Raw genomic sequence first — 21,064 nt, 5'->3', positions numbered from 1 at the left:
CTCTTTCCAAACACGTTCAGTAGCAAACACACAGCACAAAAATGAGGTTGTTTCCCAAGTTTTCAAGTAATTAAGAAATAGTTCTGACTACATAACTCAGAATTTTATAAACATAAAAAACAGAGTTTTGATGGCTAAGTGGGAATTACAGAGCCTAGAATCACCACTATTCCCAAACATGAATAAAAGTAAGATTACATACCACAGGAACAGATGATCAACCATACAGCTATACAGGTGAACAGACAATGATCATGACATTCGTTTTAAAAATCACTCATCGTCCTCCAAGTTAAAATTCTTTGTAAAAGACAAAGCTATACTATAAATGGCCCAAATAAGAACGATTTTGTTCGGTCGAGTTATACACTAGCTGAAGAATTTAACCACTGGTTCCTATTCAGGCTGCCATGAAATGCCAACACTGTGGAGAGCTGGTCTAAGATCTAACCAGAAAGGTAATTACAGACTAGTACATGGACAATCCCTAAACTATCTGGTGAGAGAAATTGCAGCCCGTTACCAGTAAACCCTATGGGAAAAATATCTAACCCAGTGTCTTCCTTAACCTTATCTTTATTTATTTATTTATTTTTTGGGAGAGGTTTTTTCGCTATAGGGCGCCTGCGCTCGCCAGACAGACAGAGAGAGACAGAGAGACAGAAAGTGAGAAATCGCCACCCCAAGGGGGATGGCCACGCCGCAATCCCTTCTCCTCCATTCTCCTCTCGGGATCTTGGGCATGCACGTACATGCGCCCGGCGTGAATTTTAAGACACAGGGTCCGGGACGCAAACTGTGGTCGACTATGTGGGAGTCCAGCGACATAGCCATTACGCTAACTGCTGGTTCCCTTCCTTAACCTTATCTTAAAAAGGGAAAAATTTGTGCATAAAGTTTATGATTTAACCAAAAAAAAAATTCTCATCAATGTCTGACCACATTTTCCAATCTAAATATCAAAGTATCTTACAATATGCAATAAGTAAACCCAGAATCCCGAGCGTCCGCCCTCTCCGTGGCCTCGGGGTCACTGGGGGAGTTCTAAAGCATACCTTTTCATCCACGCCATGGCACTTGAAGCACATGTTAAGGTAAGGCCCAGCTCGGAACACTTCGGCGCACCTCACAACCTCAGCCAGGGTCCTGTCTCAGTCTCCTTTCCTTTTGAGATCATAATGCTTCCGGAGAACTACAATGCTTCCATGAGAATGATAGGCTCATAATTTCAATGACTTAAAAACAAAAACAAAACAGAAGGACTTATGTGTTGGTCTGTTAAGGCACTAGCGCATCGTGCTACCTGCTGCCATGACTAAGACACGGCCGCCGCGCCCTAACGCTGTCACGTTGAATGTCAACTCCAGGATGAATGGAGTCAGCGTTCACGGTCTGAGTGACGGCCCTTGCATTCTCAAGATCTTTCTAGTAAAACTCAAATCTCTGGGGCCCGATTTCTCAGCTTTCTTGTCAGGTTATAAAAATAACCTAAAGGACAGGTCTGAGGACTTGCTAAGGCACCAGGTCTATCTCTGAGCGACAACCGTTCTCTTCTGTGTTGAAGGCGAGCTGGCAGTCACCCACCGACCTATACAGAAGGGAACTGGTTAACAGACAGGGCACGGCCCCGCAGACAGGGCTCCTGCTGTTACTATGGCTGAACTACTGTACTTTCACGAGTGATTACGCTGAGCAGACTTTCTAAAGCTCACGTTATTAACAGCATGCATATAAACCAACAGACGGCTGCCACCTGTCACTACCGCTCTGTCTCAGCAGCTGTCTCTTTCCTTCCCACCCACTCGCTTTTCCTATATAAAGCATTAAAAAAGTCCCATCATTAAGATGATACGGCAAGAAGTGCATGCACAGATCACATTTTAAATCTACCAAAAATTGATACCGCATGGGGCCAGCAGGTGGCGCAGTGGTTAAGGTGCTACCACATGGCTGACCACGGTTCAAAGCCTGGATGTGGTGGCTTACTTTCTCACTTCCCCTTTCTCTCCCCCTCTCTCTGGTCAAATTAATAATAATAACAATAATAACAACAAATAAAATTAAAAATAAAATAATTATTTTTTTAAATAATCATACTGCTTTTGCTATAAGTAGAGTCCTAGGTAATTACCAGAGAGAATACGCAAGTTACACAAAGTAAAACTGGCCGGTAACATATCAATACATACGTACATTTACTGTCATAAAGGAATTAAAATTATTTTAGGACGACCCATCAGAAGCTGTTATAAAGGTAAGCCATAAAAAAGACTTCCAAGGAACGAAAGCAATGAAAGACACGTGGAACAGCTCGTGTTGGGGTTAGCAGACGAGGACCGAGGATGACAGGTCCCCAATAGAGGGAAAAGCGTGCGCTAAGGAGAAAGCGGAACCATTTCTTGTGGGAAAGGTACATTCAACTGCTGAAAATCTTTCAAGTCCACTGTCAGGGAAATTATGGATTTCTGAGAGTTAGATTTACTGCGGGCTGTGGGGGATGCAGATTATGACATGTAGCTCACTCTCTAGAAAGCTCATAATGGTGGCAGGACTACCCATAAGGAAGAACTCCACAAAGCAGCTATGGAGAAACCCACGAAGAACAGGAACAAGAGGCGCGGTCCAACCGGAGTCCTGTGCACAACCGGCCATTTTTAAACTGATCATTTTCCACATCAGTGCAACCTCTGGGCGCCTCCTGCTCAGAACTTCACTTAACGTGTGTACGCACACACACACGCACACACACATATGCACACACCCTTCTGGAAGGACCCCACGTGGCTTGCTGCCAATAAATATACCCTCCATAGAACTGCAGAGAGTGCAGCTGAGGGGAGCTCCTCTCTAGCCCTGGATCCACTGGGAAGTGACTCAGTATCAACACATTAGAAAACAAAGAGGCCAGCCCCTTGGCCTGGGGTTAGGAGAGCTGGACCCCATGTGGTCGACCTTGTGGCTGGAACCCCAGACCCTGTGTCCTGAAAACCAGGGCAGGCCCGTGTGAATACATGCATGCCCAACATCCTCAGGATGGGGAAGCGGAGAAGGGCTGGCGGTGTCACCGTGCCCCAGGAAGGGTGCTCTCTCCTCTCCCTGTCTCTTTCTCTAGAGAGCGTACACACTCTTCAGCAAATAAAGAGAGAAAAGAGGAGGACAGTAATAGGTCTGAGCCACCTCTTACTACCGCACTTAATTTTTCAACACCCTGTTTTACAAAAAACAAGGCAGACTGTGTGGCCAGGTGACTGACCAAAGGAAACAGCTGTAGTAAACTAAAAGGACAAGGCCTTAAATCTAGGTCACTCAGCTGGAATTTCTGCATTTTTCCTACTGCGATATTACCACAGAAGGTCATGGGGGAGTTCGTTGACAATATGCCAAAAGCCATGCTAAGAACCTGATGGGGTTTTATTTCATTCTGATCTATGTCCTTTTACAGGTGAGGAGACTGAGGCTCAGAGAGATGCAAGTCCACCACTCCACATCACACGATGAGAGACTAGGGGACAAATGGCATGGTGGGTAAGGCACTGGACTCCCACATGGCAACTGTGGCTGGAGTCCCAGACCTGGCGGCGTGCCTTCTCACTTTCCCACTCTCTCTCCTTCTGTCTCTCTCTGGGGAGCACGAGTGTCCTACAAATTAAAAAATAATTATAATAATAAATAAAATTAAACACATAAATCTTATTTTAAAAATTGGTGGGACATATGTCTGATCCTACATGGTTCAAATCTAAAACTCACAGTCATACTGCTATACCAATTTATTGTTAAGAATTACCTTATTTATTTTACTTATATTTGTTTGTTTATTTATTTTAATTTGACCAGAGAGGAACCAAATGAGAGAGAAAGTGTGAAACCAAGCTGCCAGGTCCGGGACTTGGACTGTAGGAGTCTAGCATTCTGAACCATGCCACCTGCCAGTTCTTACACCAATCATTTCTTTAAAAGAAGCAATCATAAGAAATCAAATCTAATACTTAAGTTTATTTCTCAACCTGGCTAATACAGCAATGATCTCGTCCTATAAATACTTTGTCCTATAAATACTTCTTAAACGAACCTCAGTTTTATAACTCAAACTTATATATATATGTTCTTTACAGCTACGTTTTAGCAAAAGACTATACACACACTTCCTAAAGCCATTAAGGACCAGAATAATGTTATTCAAAGCAGAGATATCACTTGACTTCTACAATGAAATTGAATTTTCTTACAAAGCTATGCACATGACCATCTTATCATGTTGATTTAAGTCACAGCAGTGATCAGTATAAATTTTAGTTGACCAAAAAAAGAAAAGAGAGAGAGAGAGAGAAACTAAGAGGTATTTTCCTTAAGGGGGCACACTGTCGACTTTTCCCAGCTTGGCCCTGTCCCATGGACTGCAACCAATCTTATCCTCAGGGGAAGGGACGCCGTTCCCTAGCTGGGGAGGCAAAGCCATTCAGCCCCTTCACAGTGAGGATGAGCCAGAAAAGCAGACAGATAGCTCTCTACTGTGGTTCAAAAGATGATTAAACTCAGAGTAACAAAAAAACACTAATAAAAATTCCCTAAATTGAGGACAGAAAACTGTTAAATGACATCAAGATGTGAATGGAAATCATCCTTCATGTTGCGTTCCAAAACTAACGGCAGAGAAATGAACTGTACGCCAATGCTTGGGACCACGTTAGATGAATCAAATGAGAAACCACTGCACACCTTTTTCTTTCTTTTTTCTTTTTTTTTGGAAAGTTTTTCGCTATAGGGCATGTGCGCTCGCCAGACAGACAGAGAGAGACAGAGAGACAGAAAGCGAGAAATCACCCCCCAGGGGGGATGGTCACGCCGCAATCCCTTCTCCTCCATTTTCCTCCATTCTCCTCTCAGGATCTTGGGCACGCACGCACATGCACCCAGCGTGAGTTTTAAGCCACCGGGTCCGGGACGCAAATCGCAGTCGACTACGTGGGAGTCCAGCGACATAGCCATTATGCTAACTGCTGGTTCTCTCAAGCCTTTTTTTAATTGCTAAAACAATTAATCTTGCAGAATTCTCTATGTAAGGGTTCCAAACTGTTACAGTAGGAAACTTAAGTAGTTATTTAAAAATACCTTTACCAGTAACAATGTAGCTCTTCTGTATAATTCACTGCAAAAGTACTGATGTCCAAAATAGTGGATTTTAATAGAAATATCCATCATATATATGTTTACTTTCCTTTTTTTTGGGGGGGAGAGATTTTTGCTATAGGGTGTGCGTGCTCGCTGGAAAGACAGAGAAAGACAGATAGAAAGCGAGAATCACCCCCCAGGGGGGATGGCCATGCCGCAATCCCTTTTCCTCCATTCTCCTCTTGGAATCTTGGGCACACACGCACAGACGCCCGGCGTGAGTTTAAGCCACCGGGTCCAGGACTCAAACCGTGGTCGACTAACATGGGAGTTCAGTGACATAGCCATTACGCCATCTGCTGATCCCAACTATATATATCTTTCAGTTGCAAGATTAATATGCATTAAACCTCCCTGGGGACCAGACAGTGGCAGCAGCAAAAGTGATGTCCTTTGAGGCCAATCCACATGGGGAGGTTCCACATTTGCATCTGGAGACCTCCCTGAATACCAGGCACACACATGCCCCCGATCCGGAGCTGGCTAACGCCGGAGGGGGGCCGTGATGTAATGACCCTCTCGGGTAGCCTGTCTCTCTCTCTCTTACATGGAAAAAATGAATTAAAACAAAACAAAACCTTATGCAATTGTCTACAAGATGTCTCATTTCATACAGAAGCGAAGAAATAGAAGTCCATCTCCACGCCGGTTCTTAGAACCTCCTTCGGCATGCTGTGAAGTCCGAGGCGCAAACATGCTGTGCTTCATCTTTGTACTCTGATTATACACTGAACCTGCACAGCCTGGGACAGAGCAGGCACCCGTGACCACTGAAATCCGTGAACTGGGATACATCCCATTTCCAATACGCGAACCGACAACTGAGTAGCAAGTCCGTGACGGCCGGCATGTCTGACTGGCTCTAAAACGGCCAGCTGCAAATATTTATTGAGTAAATGGAAGAAAATATTTAGGAATGGTCCTTCGAGGAGATATAGAAATTTCTGGTATGTTCAATTTTCTATTTTTAAAATTAGCTTACTTTGGAGATCCCATTCCTAACACATCAAAACTTGTATTTGCCATTAACAACTTTGTACACAGTCCTTCAACTACATGGAAACACATCCTGGGACGACTACATCAGAGACAGCAAAGGCTGTGAAAGAAGACAATCTCGATGGAAATAAATCCCATATTCTGACCACTGAACGTTGAATAGTTTGTCTGTTCTTGACTACTGAGTTTACAATAATGCTTTCGAAGGTCCAAGATCAGCCCTACTGCATCAGGAAAGTAACGAGAAGCAGATGCCAGTTATCTTGATGCTTACATAAACAGCCTCACGCTGTAACCTGAAATGACAATAAAGAACGTATTGCTGGGGCCATGGGAACCAGCAGTTAGCGTAAAGGCTATGTCGCTGGACTCCCACGTGGTCCACTGCGGTTCGCGACCCGGTGGCTTAAAACTCACGCCGGGCGCGTGTGCGTGCATGCCCAAGATCCCGGGAGGAGAATGGAGGAGAAGGGATTGTGGTGTGACCATCTCCCCTGGGGGGGTGATTTCTCGCTTTCTGTCTCTATGACTCTCTCTGTCTGGCAAGCACACGCACCCTGTAGCAAAAAACCTCTCCAAAAAAAAGAAAAAGAATGTATTGCTGGGTCCAGATGGCTGCAGGGCAGTAAAACGCAATGTTACAGGAGACAGTCTACATGGGAAGGTTCCCAGTTCAAGTTCGGGGATCCTCCTGGAGTACCCTGGGCATGGCGTGCCCATGTCCTAGGGCTAGGTGAGGGCTGGGGTGGATCATGACACTGAACCCCAAGAGGATTCTCCTTCTTTCTCTGTCTGTGTCTCATTCAAGAAAGAAAGAAATTTAACCAAAAAGGAGGGTGGGGGCAGCCACATGGCAAAAGTGTTAAGCATAGTGTATCAGGAACCAGATCCCACAGAGTCAAATCCCAGATTGCTCAAATCTGCTCCCAGTGTCAGGAGGAGGTGTAGTGTTAAGGTGCTGGATCCCTCAAGGCCAACCACGTTGAGTTCAAGTCCTGGACCTGGCAGCTTGCTTTCTCACTGAGGCTAGGAAGTGGCAGGGGGGTTACGGTGCCGGCCACGGTTTGAGTCCTAGACCTGGTGGCTTGCTTTCTCACTTTTCCTCTACTGAGCACACATGCCTTGAAGCAAATTTAAAAATATAATGATAAATTAAATAATTAATTCTTTAAAACTATAAAGACTGAGGGGCCAACAGGTGGTGTGATGGTTAAATACTGGATCCCACATCGCCAACTTCGTAGTTCAAGTCCTAGACCCAGAAGCCTGGAAATCACACCAGGCATGTATGCATGTATGCCCAAAATCCCGAGAAGAAAATGGAAAAGGGATTGCGGCATGGCCATCCTCCAGAAGGGTAATTCCTCATTTTTCCTCTTGCTATGTCTCTCTCCAGTGAGAACATACACCCTACAGCAAAAATCTAAAAAAAAAAAGAGCAAGAGGTGTCACAGAATGGAAAATAAAAAACCTCTAACGTTTTAAGTACATACAATGTATGACTTAGCACATATGCTGAGCCAAGCAGGTGTTTTGTTTTTTGTTTTTGAGAGGTTTTTGTGATAGGATGTGTACATTGGCCGGAAAGAGAGAGAAACAGAAAGAGACAAATCACTCTCCGGGGGAGATGGCCACACCACAATCCCTTCTCCTCTGTTCTCTAGGGACCTCGGTCACACACACACATGCACCCTGCGTGAGTTTAAGCCACCAGGTCTGGAACTCGAACTGCGGTCAACTACGTGGGAGTCCAGCTACATAACCATTACACCATCTGCTGGTGCCCAAGTAGGTGCTTTTACATGAGTTAACCATATACATATTATATTGGGTCGTTGGGAAAGTCACGACACATTTTTACATAGAAAAAAAATGTCATGACTTTCCTGAAGACCTAATACATAAGAAACTTTTAGGGAAAAAAAAATACTTAACGGACCCAAAAATGTAAAATTCTCTGTTGAAAATGATGTGCATGGTAAAATCCTTGATTTCATTGTCAAAATAAAAAATAAATGTTTTTGAAAAGAAACTTTCAAAAGGAAAAATACTGAACATTGAACTGTACATTTTAGACACACAGATAGCTGAAGGAACGTGTACAACAGACATCAGAATTAAAAAAAAAAAAAAAGACCAACGAGTAGGTGAAAAGAGTATTATTACATAATGACAGCAAAGTAACTGTTGCTATTACAAACAGTATGACACTCTGATTCTCGGAAATTCACCTCTCAGTTTTGTCCATGCTAATAAGGATTTCGAATCTTTAAAGCTAAACCTGCTTTGAGTTACTTTCCAAGAATCTTTCCTAGAATCAAAAACTATTCAGACTCTCATCAGGATATGAAAATAATCATTCCATTTCCAATTAAACACTGAGGGGTGGGGCCAGCAGGTGGTGTGGTGGTTAAGGGTGCTGGACTCCCACTCAAACTGCAGTTCGAGTCCCAGACCTGGTGGCTTGCGCATGCTCTCTCTCTCTCTATCCCTCTCTGGTCTATGTGTCTGAATGAATGAATGGATGAATGAAGACAACGAATAAAACAATTCTTAAAAAAAAAAAAAAAAAGGCAGTGGCAGCAAGAGAGACAGAGACCAAGTCCTTGCCCCTTCCACCCCATGAGGACACAGCTCCAAGGCACCATCTATGGTGAGTCCTCACCAGATCATGAATCTGGGGTGACTTGACCCTGGACCTCCCAGCCTCCAGGATGCTGAGATAAGCAACCTGTGTGGTTGACAAATCACCCAGCGACAGCATTCCTGGCAGCCTGAGTGGACTGTGCGAGGTAAGCTGCGGTCCACAGAGAAGACAAGTACCTGTTACCACTGCTACCTTCGGGACAAAGGGACAAGACTAGAGACTGATGCTACTCGGAACGGAAACCAGCGTAGACACAAAGGTTAACTTCAACTGACTGTGACTTCAAAGTGGATGAGAGGGAGGCCCTCCCTGCCCACCCCCACACTGCACCGAAGCAGCCCCCAGCACACACCACCCAGATAGAACGAGACCCCATCACATAGCCCAGTACAGACCAAGCCGCCAGGGCCTGTCCAGCATGCATGTCCCCAAACACACAAACATGTAGGGCAGAAAGTGCACACAGAAAGACACACACAGTCTGTAGAGAAAACGGGTATATGGCGCAGCTATTCTGAAAGCTACTGTTGCCCTGTAGTCACTGTTCAGAACACACAGAGGGCTCAGAAAAGTTCTCTCCAACTCTGCCTGGAGATCTGAACAGGTGGTCAGGAAACTGCGTCTTCCTCTGGTGAGACTAAGCTATGATTCTCCTTTCTGATCTAAACGGTCTCAGTACTCAGGGTCCTCGTGTGCCAGAAATGGCACACACTAACCCATATAGCGAGTTAGACTCTAAGTCATCAGGACCGGATAGAAGACAAGAGCTCAAGTGATTTATCTATTTTACTTAGTAATCCAAAATTAACAGACAGAGCACCACTAAGTAATCCAAAATTAATTTATAAAACAATTCCATTTATTACGGCTCTCTTCTGTTTGGCTTGTATATAAATATGTTCATCTCCCCTATGCATTAGGTCGCCTGCAAAGTTGTGACATATTTTCTTAGGCAAAAATGCACCATGACTTTCCCAATGACTCAGCAGCATCAAGCTGCAGTCAGACAGTTATTCAGAACCATGCTTCTTACCGAAAGCCAGCTAGCTGGCGATGTTTAAATAAGCTACCACGCAAACTCTAGAAGCCAGAGAAGCAAATCGCTCGTCTGCGGACACCCTTATCTCGCAACCTCATACCCAAACCTGCTTCCCTATGCCTAACCATGGCGACCCCGCGATTACCTCTGCTCAGGCCCCAAGCCATTCTGTACACACCCCACCTAACTCACACACTCCGTCTCAGCTTATTCACATCTGCTGTCTCTTCTTGCTGGAATGTTCTCCCCCTTGTGTCCTCCTACACCTCCCATCCTCATGGCCCTATGATATCCTGCTCAAATGTCACAGCCTCAGTGAGACCGGACAGCCTCTCCCTGAACCTGTAAGAACGTATGTGGAGTGGCAACTTCTTACTGACACTCCCTACTCTCAACTTCCTTGTTCTTCTAAACCCTATCTCAATTCCTATTTTAAACATTTGTGCTTTGTTTCTCTCCCACTGAAGTGCAACCTCCACACTGCTTTGTGGTAAACAACGCCTGGTTCAGTGGCTTCAAAAATTGTTACACTTTCCACTAGGTTAGTTAATAGAATATAATTTGAGACAAAATTGCTAGACTTTTTACTTTTTCATCTGCTTTGTTCACAGCTGTATCCTAGCACCTGACACATCACTGCTGCTCAAAATTATGACTCTATCTCTTTCCATCTCTAGGGCTCATGGTCTGTGTCAGCTGATCACCGCCCGAGGAAAGAGGGTGTCGAGCAATGGAGCTTTCCGACTGACTTAGGCACATCACAAGGTGTGCAGCTGGTGAAGCAAAATCCCCTCCTTTAATGACGTGAGCCCTCCAAAAACAGGTGAGGACTTTAATATGATTTCTGCAACTAAGCAGGTATCAGAAATAATACTGATAATTTAAGCCAATAAATAAACAGTATAAATGTTTCTTCTCCTCCCTTCTTGCGTTCTTCTTTACCAGCTACAAATGATGATGAGGGGCCAGCCCGTGGGTGGTGTGGTGGGGAAGGTGTGCACGCGCACGTGTCTGACCACGGTTGGAGTCCTGGACCCGATGGATTGAAAATCACACCAGACTGCATGTGTGCATACCCAAAATCCCAGGAGAATGGAGGAGAAGGAACTGTGGCATGGCCATTCATCGGGAAGAGAATTCTCACTTTCCCGCTCCATCTCTCTCAGGCAAGTGCACATGCACTATGGCAAAAACCTTAAAAACAAACAAACAGAAAGTGATGAATTAGATTTAACAAGAAAGTCAAAACAGACATAAATGCCCAAGATGATGGTCTCAAAACGGATTAGCTCAACATCTATCAACGATAATCTCACCCTACATTAAACGTTGTCCCAAAACATTAGCAAATGATAGTATAAAGCCCTCAAAATTAATACTTTAACATTAAATATCTAAAAACTTATCTTTACAGGTTGTAAGTTTTTCCTATCTAGCAAGATTTAGTCATCAGTTGCAACTCAGCAGTTCAGTACATGTCGCTGGTGTTGATGATGTATGTTCAGCTGCCACTTTGGAGGGCTCGCATACAACAGTGTATGATAAGAAGCCACACAGCGGGAGGACAGCTTTGTTCTTCCATGACGGTAGCAATGGCTGGAAGACTGGAAGACGACGTGGGAAATCATATGAACATGCACTAAAATGCATTTCTCTGTCGGCGAATTACCGTATAAACACGCACAGAAAAAGCTCACAGGGCAAAGGAGCACAGTATTAGAAAAATTACCTAGCGCTGCCCGGCTCCCACAATGGTGGCCATTCGGCAGGCATTAACATACCTTAGTTTATTTACAGTCTTTCAGGCTTCTTTTTTTGGGGGGGGTTTGTTTTTTAAATTTTGCTAGAGGGCTCATGTGTGCTTGCTAGAGAGAAGAAAAGTGAGAAAGCACCCCCATGGGAGATGGTCACACCGCAATCCCTTCTGCTCCACTGTCTGTCCTTTCAGGATCTGGGGTGCCCACACACATGCCCAGCAATGTTTTCCGGCCACTGGATGCGGGCCTCGAACTGCGTAGTGAGCCCGTGTGAGATCCGGCTGTCTTAACCACCATACCACCACATCACCAACTGGCCCTGCAGGCTTAATAAAATGCAAATGTGTTTAAGAAAATAGCTATAGAAACATTCTTAACTGCAACTGCATTCCACACCTAGGGGCCCGCAGGTGGTGTGACGGTTAAGGCACTGGCCTCTCACATGGCCGACCATGGTTTGAGTCCCAGACCTGGTGGTTTGCCTTCCTCACTCTCTCTCTCTCTATCTCTCTGGTCAAATTTAAAATAAAATAAAGTAATTCTTTAAAAAAAAAAAAATTGCACACCTAAATATTTTACATAACAGGGCACCCCTCTGGGTGTGAGGGTAGATACTGAACAGAAAGACAGGGTCTCGGTCTTCACGGAGGGACTGTCTTCTACCCCCAACAGAAGCATTTTAGGCAAAAGCAGAGAGAGCGTTATCTACTACCAGAGCGGCTGTTTGAACCGAAATGAAACAAGACTTCTGGGGAAAAGGAAAGTTTACTGAGATTCCATCAGGACATTCATTCACTCTACCTTTCATTAATAGCTGAAAACCTGAAGGCAGAGGCACGAGGTATTACCAGATGCCGCAGAGAGGGCTGGTTTTATAAAACCATGCATCTTCACGAGAGGGGTAACCGCGAGGACCGCCTGTACCGGGCAGGTGTGCTCATCTCGAGATGCAGGGTTTACAAGGGAGTGAAACAGTAACTTGCTCACGTTCATACAAAAAGGCCTCAAAGTTGCTTACTTTTCCTATGAAAATAACAGCTTCCTCTAGGATGCTCTCTAGCAAGCTATTTTTAGAAATTAAAAACATGGGACCAGCAGTTGGCGTAATGGCTATGTCACTGGACTCCCACGTAGTCAACTGCAGTTCGCATCCCGGACCCGGTGGCTTAAACTCACACCGGGTGCGTGTGTATTCGTGCCTTAAGATTCCAAGAGGACAAAGGAGGAGAAGGGATTGCAGCATGGCCATCCCCCCTGGGAGGTGATTTCTTGCTGTCTCTTTGTCTCTGTCTCTCTCTTTCTGGCAAGCGCATGCGCCCTATAGCAAAAATCTCTCAAACAAAACAAAACAAATCATGTACGGAATAAGTGACATTTAAATAACGGATTTTCGGCAGTGAAAATGACGAAAGTCAAAATAAAATGAACTTGGAACCAGTCCGTTGAACGACACTATCACAAAGTATTAACTAAGATTTTTCTACTTTAAGTGTATTGTTTATTTCTTCCATGAGCAAGAGAGGAAAAGAGAAAGAGAGAGGATCCCCAACAAGTTTGCAACATCACAATTAACCCTGCGCTTTGATTAGCCCCGTCACAGGTACTCACGCGTCCCACGTGCTCAGGGAGGTCTCTAGTCATGAGCCAGGAACCCTTCAAAGTGGGTCAACTCACAGAGCGTATTCTACCACTGCACCACCCAGTCTTAACCAAGATATTTCAAAACAGTCAAGATGGGTCAGCCCCACGGCTGTTGGTTAAGGTGGTTGGAGTCACACAGTCAAACACATCAGGACTCGAACCACAGGTGACTACGTGAGAGTCTAGTAATGTAACCAATACGCCATCTGCCGATCCCCCTTCTTGACATATTTTTAAAAATTTTTAAAAATGTATTAATTTATTTTAATTTGACCAGAGAAAGAGACACACAGATAGAGAGGGGAGAGGGAAAGTGAGAAAGCAAGTCACCGGGTCCAGGACTCAAACCATGGTCAGCCATGTGGGAGTGTCTAGCGCCTTAACTACCATGCCACCTGCTGGTCCCCTCTGGACAAATTGTTAATGGTGCCAGGACACTATTCACTCTTAAACTTGTCCCAACTAGTTATATTAAAGAAAACAGGACCCATTTTATCTTCCCTACAGGCAACCTGCGTTTATCTATTTCAAAATGCCACTGGATTCCTTTTAGATATCATTTGAATCCTTTTAGATATCATTAACAAATTAAAAAAAAAAAAAAAAAAAAAATACAAGTATACCTTTTTTTTGCTGATTAAACTATAGAGCAAAATAGCCTACAAGATTTTCAGAATTTTAGCAGTTGACCTTTTAAGAATATTTTATTTAGTTATATTTATTTATGCATTTTAATTTGGTCAGAGAGGGACAGAACGGAAGTGGGGGGATGGGGGGTGGAGAGTGAGAAAGCAAGCCGCCAGGTCCAGGACTTGAACTGTGGTCGGCCATGTGGGAATCCAGCACCTTTAACTACCACGCCACCTGCCAGCCCCAATTAGCTGTCTACTTTTTAAATTTTAGGGATAAAACTATATATATAAATTCCCAATGAGAGAAGAAAACAAACACACACACACATACACACACACACACACACATACACACACACACACACACAGGACAAATGAAGCTTATCAAACAACAGGTCACCACTACAAGATATTGGGGTCCCACAGGAAGGCCCACGGGGTCCCAGTAGACATGAACGTGGCGGGGAGGTGTCAGGGATGCCGTGCTAAGACCCTGTTAAGAGTCTCTCTCTCTCCCCTTAAACAAATATCTGTTTAAAAAGTGCGATCTCCACACAGCTTCCTAACAGAGCTGAAGAAAAGACGTGACTCTGAACGCAAGCCCCAGCGTCACTGTCTGCTCTGAGCAGCTGCCTGCCTGCACGTCAGACACACTTTTATTTTTTTAAAGAGGTTTTCGCCTTAGGACACATGTAATCACCAGTGAGAGACAGAGACAGTGAGAGGGAGAGGGAGAAATCACCCCCCGGGGGGATGGCCACACCATCTTCTCCTCCATTCTCCTCCCGGGATCTTGGGCATGCACGCACACGCACCTGGTGTGAGTTTAAAGCCACCAAGTCTGGACTCCGATGGCAGTCGGTCACGTGGGAATCCAGTGACGTAAGCGCTATACCATTTACTTGCCCCCAGGGACATACTCTTAATCTGAACAAGGCCCTCGAAGCACTGGTTGGGGGAGCCGGCTGGCCTCGGAAGGGCAGAGTTGTTGAGAGTCAAAAAGTGGGAGCGGGCGGCCAGCATGTGGCCTGGTGGTTAAGGCTCTGGACTCCCACATGGCCGACCACGGTTCAAGTTCCGGACCTGGGGTTTGCTTTCTCACTTTCTCTCTCTCGGTCTCTCTCTAGTCGAATTAAATAATAAAATAGAGACATTAGTCCCTGAAATTCCCAAGGGGACAGCGGAGGCAGGAAAGAACGTCCTGGGATGAGCCTAGGTACAAAGTCCCCACTGCTAGGTGACTTCTCTTTAACCCGGCTCCTGCCCCGGAGTGTGGGAGCGACACACACTTACAACTCAACACCTCGAGGCTCAAGGTCACTCATGTATTTTAATACCGACATCAGGTTCTGTTACCAAGTGTGCCCTTTCAGAAGTCTCCTGACTGGACAGGATTAGGAAGTCGTCCCACATCCACAGGAACCCGGGCGGGCACCGGCGAGGTCTGCTAGCAGAGCCACCTGCTAGACGGAGACACATCGCTCCTCCCTGGTTCCAGCTATTAGTGACAACTGGAAACCCCGAGAGGGGAAAAGAAATTTGAACTGCCTCTTAACTTCAATTATTCCTATAAACTGGCCCAAAAATACAAGTTAAATATTACATCAAAGGATCTCTAAATCCCCTAATAATTTTTGGTTAACTATTCCATTGGTAGTCTACATCTGCTCTGCGAAAATATGGTTAAGAATCAGAAGGAACTCACTGGAAGTGACTTTACGTCTAAATGTGACCGCGGGAAATAACTGCAATTCACAAACATTGTGATGATGCACGAAAATCCTCGTGAAAATGTGCCCTACACAATAAAAGAACAGATGTTGCTGCCAAAAGTTTAAACTCTTAACCACTAGGAAGAACAAAACTAAATTTAATTTAAAAATTAAAAATCAGCTCATTTCAGGACCAGCAGGTGGCATAGTGGTTAAGGCGCTGGACACTCCCACATGGCTGACCACGGTTCAAGTCCTGGACCTGGTGGCTTGCTTTCTCACTTTTCTCTTTCTCTTGTCAAGTTAAAATGAATGAATGAATAAATAAGTAAATCTAAAAAAAAAAAAAATCTCATTTTAACAACACAAATCATAGTTCATGAACATCTTCAGTACTCAAAATTTCACGTTCACAAAGCCTGCAAGCACTGCCTTTAAGAAGAAAGTGAATCAGGACGGTGAGTGGCGTGGCGGTGAAAGTGGCTGGATCCCAAGTGGCTGACTGAGAGGTTCAAGTCCCTGATTCGGGGGTTGAAAAAACATGCCGGGCTCATGGGCACATGTGTCCAAAATCTTGAGAGGAGAACGGAGAAGGGACTGCAATATGACCATCCCCCAAGGGGGCGGTCTCTCACTTTCTTTGTTTCTCTGTCTCGCTGTCTCACTCCAGCGAGCACACACAAAACTATACCAAAAACTTCGACAATGACGGAGGGACATCACGATGCCTTAAACGTGTGTGCAGGCCACAGATCTGCAAATCCACACTCCGACATCTTCAGAAATACTGGGACGAAACATCGCAGTGGAGCTTTTGGGTTTTGGTGTTTTGTTATGTTTTGTTTCTGGTCCGGGGTCTTCTTTAACTAGTGCTATCTGACCTTAAGGAAGTGGTCATACACAATTCTTTCTCTAGTCCCCTCCCCCCTTCACCACAAGGCCACGGGCCCAACTCTCCTGTCCTTTTTTTTGAATAAACATTTTCTACAGTTCTTTTGTGAAACTTATCTTCGAGGTATTTTCATAGAAAACAATACCACAGCTCTAGGGGTGTTTTGTTTTGTTTTGTGTTGTGTTTTTCTGTAGCTCAGTTCCAGAGACTGTCTTCAATATCTTCGGGTAAAACTGCTTTAAATAATTATAGTTAACTATGTCTCAATATATTAAAATCATTTTCTTTTGAAATTAAAAAAAATGGTATATGCACTGGGCCTAAATCTATTCACAGAAACTAATAATACCAGATTTTAAAAAAAAATGTAGCTCCAAACACCCTGACGTGCCTGGGTGTACACAGCTGACACAGGAAGGACATCTCCCACCCACCGGTACCCACCACAGGGGCTGTGAACAAAAGCGCCTGGTGACACAAATCGTATATCCCCTAACACCTTACTGTAAACTCACACTGACCTTCACCCGTATCCGAACACACTTAGAGACTCATTGCATCAGGAATATTCCCAGGTCCTTCAAAGTCCTGAGAAAGGAGAAACAGCGAAGACCCCCAGCCCCAGCGTAGAAGTGCTTGTAGAAGCCTAACCCCACCCCCTCACAACACACCCTCGGGGACTCGCACGTAACAAACACAGGCTCTATTGCCACCGGGCCGCAGTGTGTAAGCAGCCTTTCTTTGCTCCAGAAAGGCGCACCATTGTCGGTCCTCACAGTTGCTACCCTAGAGACGCAACAAAACTGACAGCAGAGACTTTAAGGGACATTTGCAGAACAGTTCTAAATAAAACCAATGGCACCGAGAGTAGCCAGAACAGAACCTTGGGTCATTCTTCACAGTAATACCTTCCGTTCATACAGTGCTAGAACCATTTTCTACACTCCCTGGAAAGTAGGAGAGAACAGTGACACTGCAGACAAGTGAGGCAGAGAGATCCCCGAGTCAGTTCATGGTAAATGGAATGTACAACATGCCCAGCCCATGTTCCACAGTGGCGCCCCGAAATGCAGAGGCAGCTGTGTGCTCAGCTCCGCCTTCCCGCCCCAGGTCTGCACCTGCCCAGGGGAGGAGCTGCTGGGGAGAGCCCAGTAAGGTGTTCTGCAGACTCAGGCAGAGCTAAGAGACATGGGGCGTGGGGCAGGGAGAAGCCCAGGCACCCCATCACATTCCAAGGTACATGAGCACTCGACGTGCAGACTACACAAATGGCCGAGCCTGGAACCCACAGCTGTGAGCTTGAATGTCGACTCTCACCAACTTGCAGGATAGAGTTCTGTAAAACGCTAATAATACCTTCCTCCCCAGACAGGTGTGGTGTGAATGCAGTACAGAACTCTGGGCCACTGAACACCACATTCAGACACCAGATTATATTTAAAACACACTGAATGTAACCTGAACCCACTGTGGGGCGCATAAAAGATCTGTAACAGACAGTGGTAAGAGAGCACTCCAGAGCCGGGGAAAAGGACCAGCATTCTGAGTCATGACGGCCGGCCCATAGCACAGCATCGGTCCCAGGCACTGGGAGCCAGATCCCGCAGGCTGACTGTGATTCCAATCTCTGCCCCACTGGCTGGAAAAACACCCCGGGCATGTGTGCGTGCCTAAAATCCCGAGGGGAAGAGGAAAAAGGCTGCAGCAAGACAGTATCCTATGCCAGGGCAAGAGCGGTGCTTTCTCTCTTTCTGTCTCAGCTGGAAAAAAGAACAGTAATAATAAAGCATTTAGAAAAAAAACTATGTTACAACACTTCATTAGTTCATTCTGCAGACACTTATAAAGTACCTACTATGTATCGAGTACTACAGTTCTTACAGGGGAAAGATGATCTAGAAAACAATGAACAGTGTGTTACACATTGATACATACAACTGAAAAGGAAACAGCAAGGAGGTTAGAGCTGGGATAGAACACTGGCCAGATGGTCAGAGAAGGCCCCGAGACAGAGTGGAGAAAGAGCTGAAGAACTGAAGGAGAAATTCCTGGGGATATGTGGGAGAACAGCATTCCAGGCAAAAGAAAAGCACATGCCTGGATGGAACAGACTAGCAAGTGGAAGAACGAGGATGAAATGGTGACCCGGCTGTATCAGGTCTGCAAGGAGGATCAGATTTTATTTAGAGATGGACGGCCACTGCAGGGTCTTGACAAGGATCTTCACTGAGAACAAGAGCAGAGCGAAGAAATAAACAAATGAATAATAAAAACAAAAATGGGACCGGCAGGTGGCGTGGTGGTAAGGCACTGGACACTCCCACATGGCCGACCATGGTTCGAGTCCCGGACCTGATGGCTTGCTTTCTCACTTTCCCTCTCTCACTCTCTGTGTCTCTCTCTTGTCAAATTGAAATAAATGAATGAATAAATAAAATTAAATAAAAAATTAATTAATTAAATTTTTTAAAAAGAGCAGAGCGAAGAAAAGGCAGAATACTGCAGTGATTCAAGCTAGAGACGACGATGGCATGAGAAATGTGGCAAATGTACGCGGGGTGAGGGACGACGCCATGGTCTGGCCAGAAGCTGGGTGGGAGAGCCTAGGAGGGACGGTGTTGGGGAGGGGAAAAGCAGGCGTCCCTCTTTATTTTAAATGTTTTTGCTCTTTTGTTTTCCAACATTTTATTTTTTTCTCCTTCTTTACATTTAATCACTAGATGTCTTTACAGTGAACATCACAGCTCTTCCCAGCACGAGAACAGCGCGTATCAGACACAGCTGTCCCACCTTAAATGGGCTGAGTTTAACACACCTTGTCGACATTCAACAGAAGATGTCTTTCTGGACAGCTGCGTGTCAGATCTGGAGTTCAGAAGAGCGAGTGAGGCTGGAGATAAAGACCTAGGGACCCATCTGCATACTAACAGCAGCTGAGGCCACCATCCAGCTCTGCACTGGTGGCGAGGTACCGCCAGTCTGAGGGCTAAATGGGGGGGACACCGAGCACGAGTGTGAAGTCAGAGGACACGAGGTGCCAGGTCAGAAGAAACCCAGCACGGTGGTACCCTGGATGTCTCATGAAGAAAACGTCTGAAGGACAAGGGAGTGACCGCAGATGTCAAATGCGGTCAAGTCCGACAGCATCTGAAAGGCGCTGACCAGGACCCGGGGCTGTGGGGCAGGAACGGGAAACCTCAGGGCTGCCCTTCTCTGGGAGTGGTAGAGACAAACACTGGATGGTGTAGATTTACCAGAAATGACCAGAGGCTAACAAGACTGAAAACACTCTCCGGGGCCGGCAAGTGGCATGGTGGGGAGTGTGCTGGACTCCCAGAAGGCCAAGGGCACAGTTGGAGTCCCGACCCGATGGGTTAAGAGTCACACCGAGCAGGTGTGCATGCATGCCCAGAATCTAAGGGAGAATGGAGGAGACTGCGTAGTGGCAATCCCTCCAGAGGGGACCTCTCATTCCCCTCTCTCTCCCTGAGGAGTGCACAAGCCCTATAGCAAAAACAACAACAAAAGTGATTCCACTAAAAAGTGTCAGATTTTAGGGCCCAGCCCCATAGCCCAGTGGTGGGGAGAGCTGCATGGCTGACCGCAGTTCAAATCTTGGTCCTGGCAACTTGAAAAACACCCCAGGCACATGTGCGAGCATGCACAAAATCCTGACAAACGGAGAAAAAAGGATTATGGCATGCCGATGTCCGATGTCCCATGTCCACAGGGGGAAGGTGATTTCTCCTCCGCTGCCTCTAGAGAGTGCATGTACCCTCTGGCAAAAAAAAAAAAAAAAGTATCCAGATTTTAGATACCTTCACACAGACAGACATGCTGGTAGTGGCAGTGAAAAATAAAAAGGTAAAAACAATCTCAAAGTCGGTAAGAGTGAGGAGTTGCCTTAATGGCACGCAGAGCTACACAAGACAGACCCAAGCAAGCGGAGAGACAGCATGCTTTCAGTTAGGATGGGCCAATTTAGGTAAAGGAAGGGGGGACCCAAGGGAGGAGGGAAAACAGGAGGACAATAAAATAAAATAAAATAAAATAAAATAAAATAAAATAAAATAAAATAAAATAAAATGATCACATATGCATGGAAGTACCTTCTCCGACAGTCCTGAAGAATGCCACACATCAAACTCCAACCAGAGACCGTCCCCGGGACAGATGACAGATGGGGGAGACCCCCTCCACACTCGTTCCCTTACTGTCTTACATACATGTATATTGATTCTAGGGAGTTAATAAGACTTTTTTTTTTAAATAAAGAATTCTGAAGGCTTAAACCATAGGCAGCATTCTGAAGACCAGAAACCTCTCATGGTCAATACTACAGGGTAGTCTGTCCTTTAAGGAAAACACACAGATTATTCGCCATCTTCCACAAAAACAGTAACTGTGACTTCCTTTCCCAATGCCTGAGAAACAGAGGTGAACACGCCAAGAAAAGAATGAACTTGAGTTTGGAAGAAAACTCACCCTTTGTAAACAACGCATCTCTCTAGGGACTGGGACTTAGGTGTGCAAAGGGATTGCTTCGCTCCTGTTTTATCAGTTCACTTTACAA

General features: G+C 45.3%; 1 protein-coding gene across 6 annotated transcripts in view; it reads right to left on the bottom strand.

The window, feature by feature from the left end:
- The window catches only part of RBPJ (recombination signal binding protein for immunoglobulin kappa J region), a 210,925-nt gene that overhangs the window by 57,678 nt on the left and 132,183 nt on the right, over positions 1 to 21,064 (bottom strand). Inside the window, exon 2 of one of the 6 annotated variants that reach the window (XM_006154938.3) lies at positions 1,056 to 1,235. The exons of the other annotated variants lie outside the window; for them this stretch is intronic. Within the exon in view, the coding sequence (XP_006155000.1) occupies positions 1,056 to 1,072 (17 nt within the window). The 5' untranslated portion in view covers positions 1,073 to 1,235. The remainder of the gene's footprint in view (positions 1 to 1,055; positions 1,236 to 21,064) is intronic. 6 annotated transcript variants of the gene reach the window in all.

Source organism: Tupaia chinensis, unplaced genomic scaffold (genome assembly GCF_000334495.1).
Source record: "Tupaia chinensis unplaced genomic scaffold, TupChi_1.0 Scaffold000426_1, whole genome shotgun sequence".
NCBI lineage: Eukaryota > Metazoa > Chordata > Mammalia > Scandentia > Tupaiidae > Tupaia > Tupaia belangeri.
Note: the sequence above shows the minus strand (reverse complement) of the source record. Positions and strands in the feature narration are given on the sequence as shown.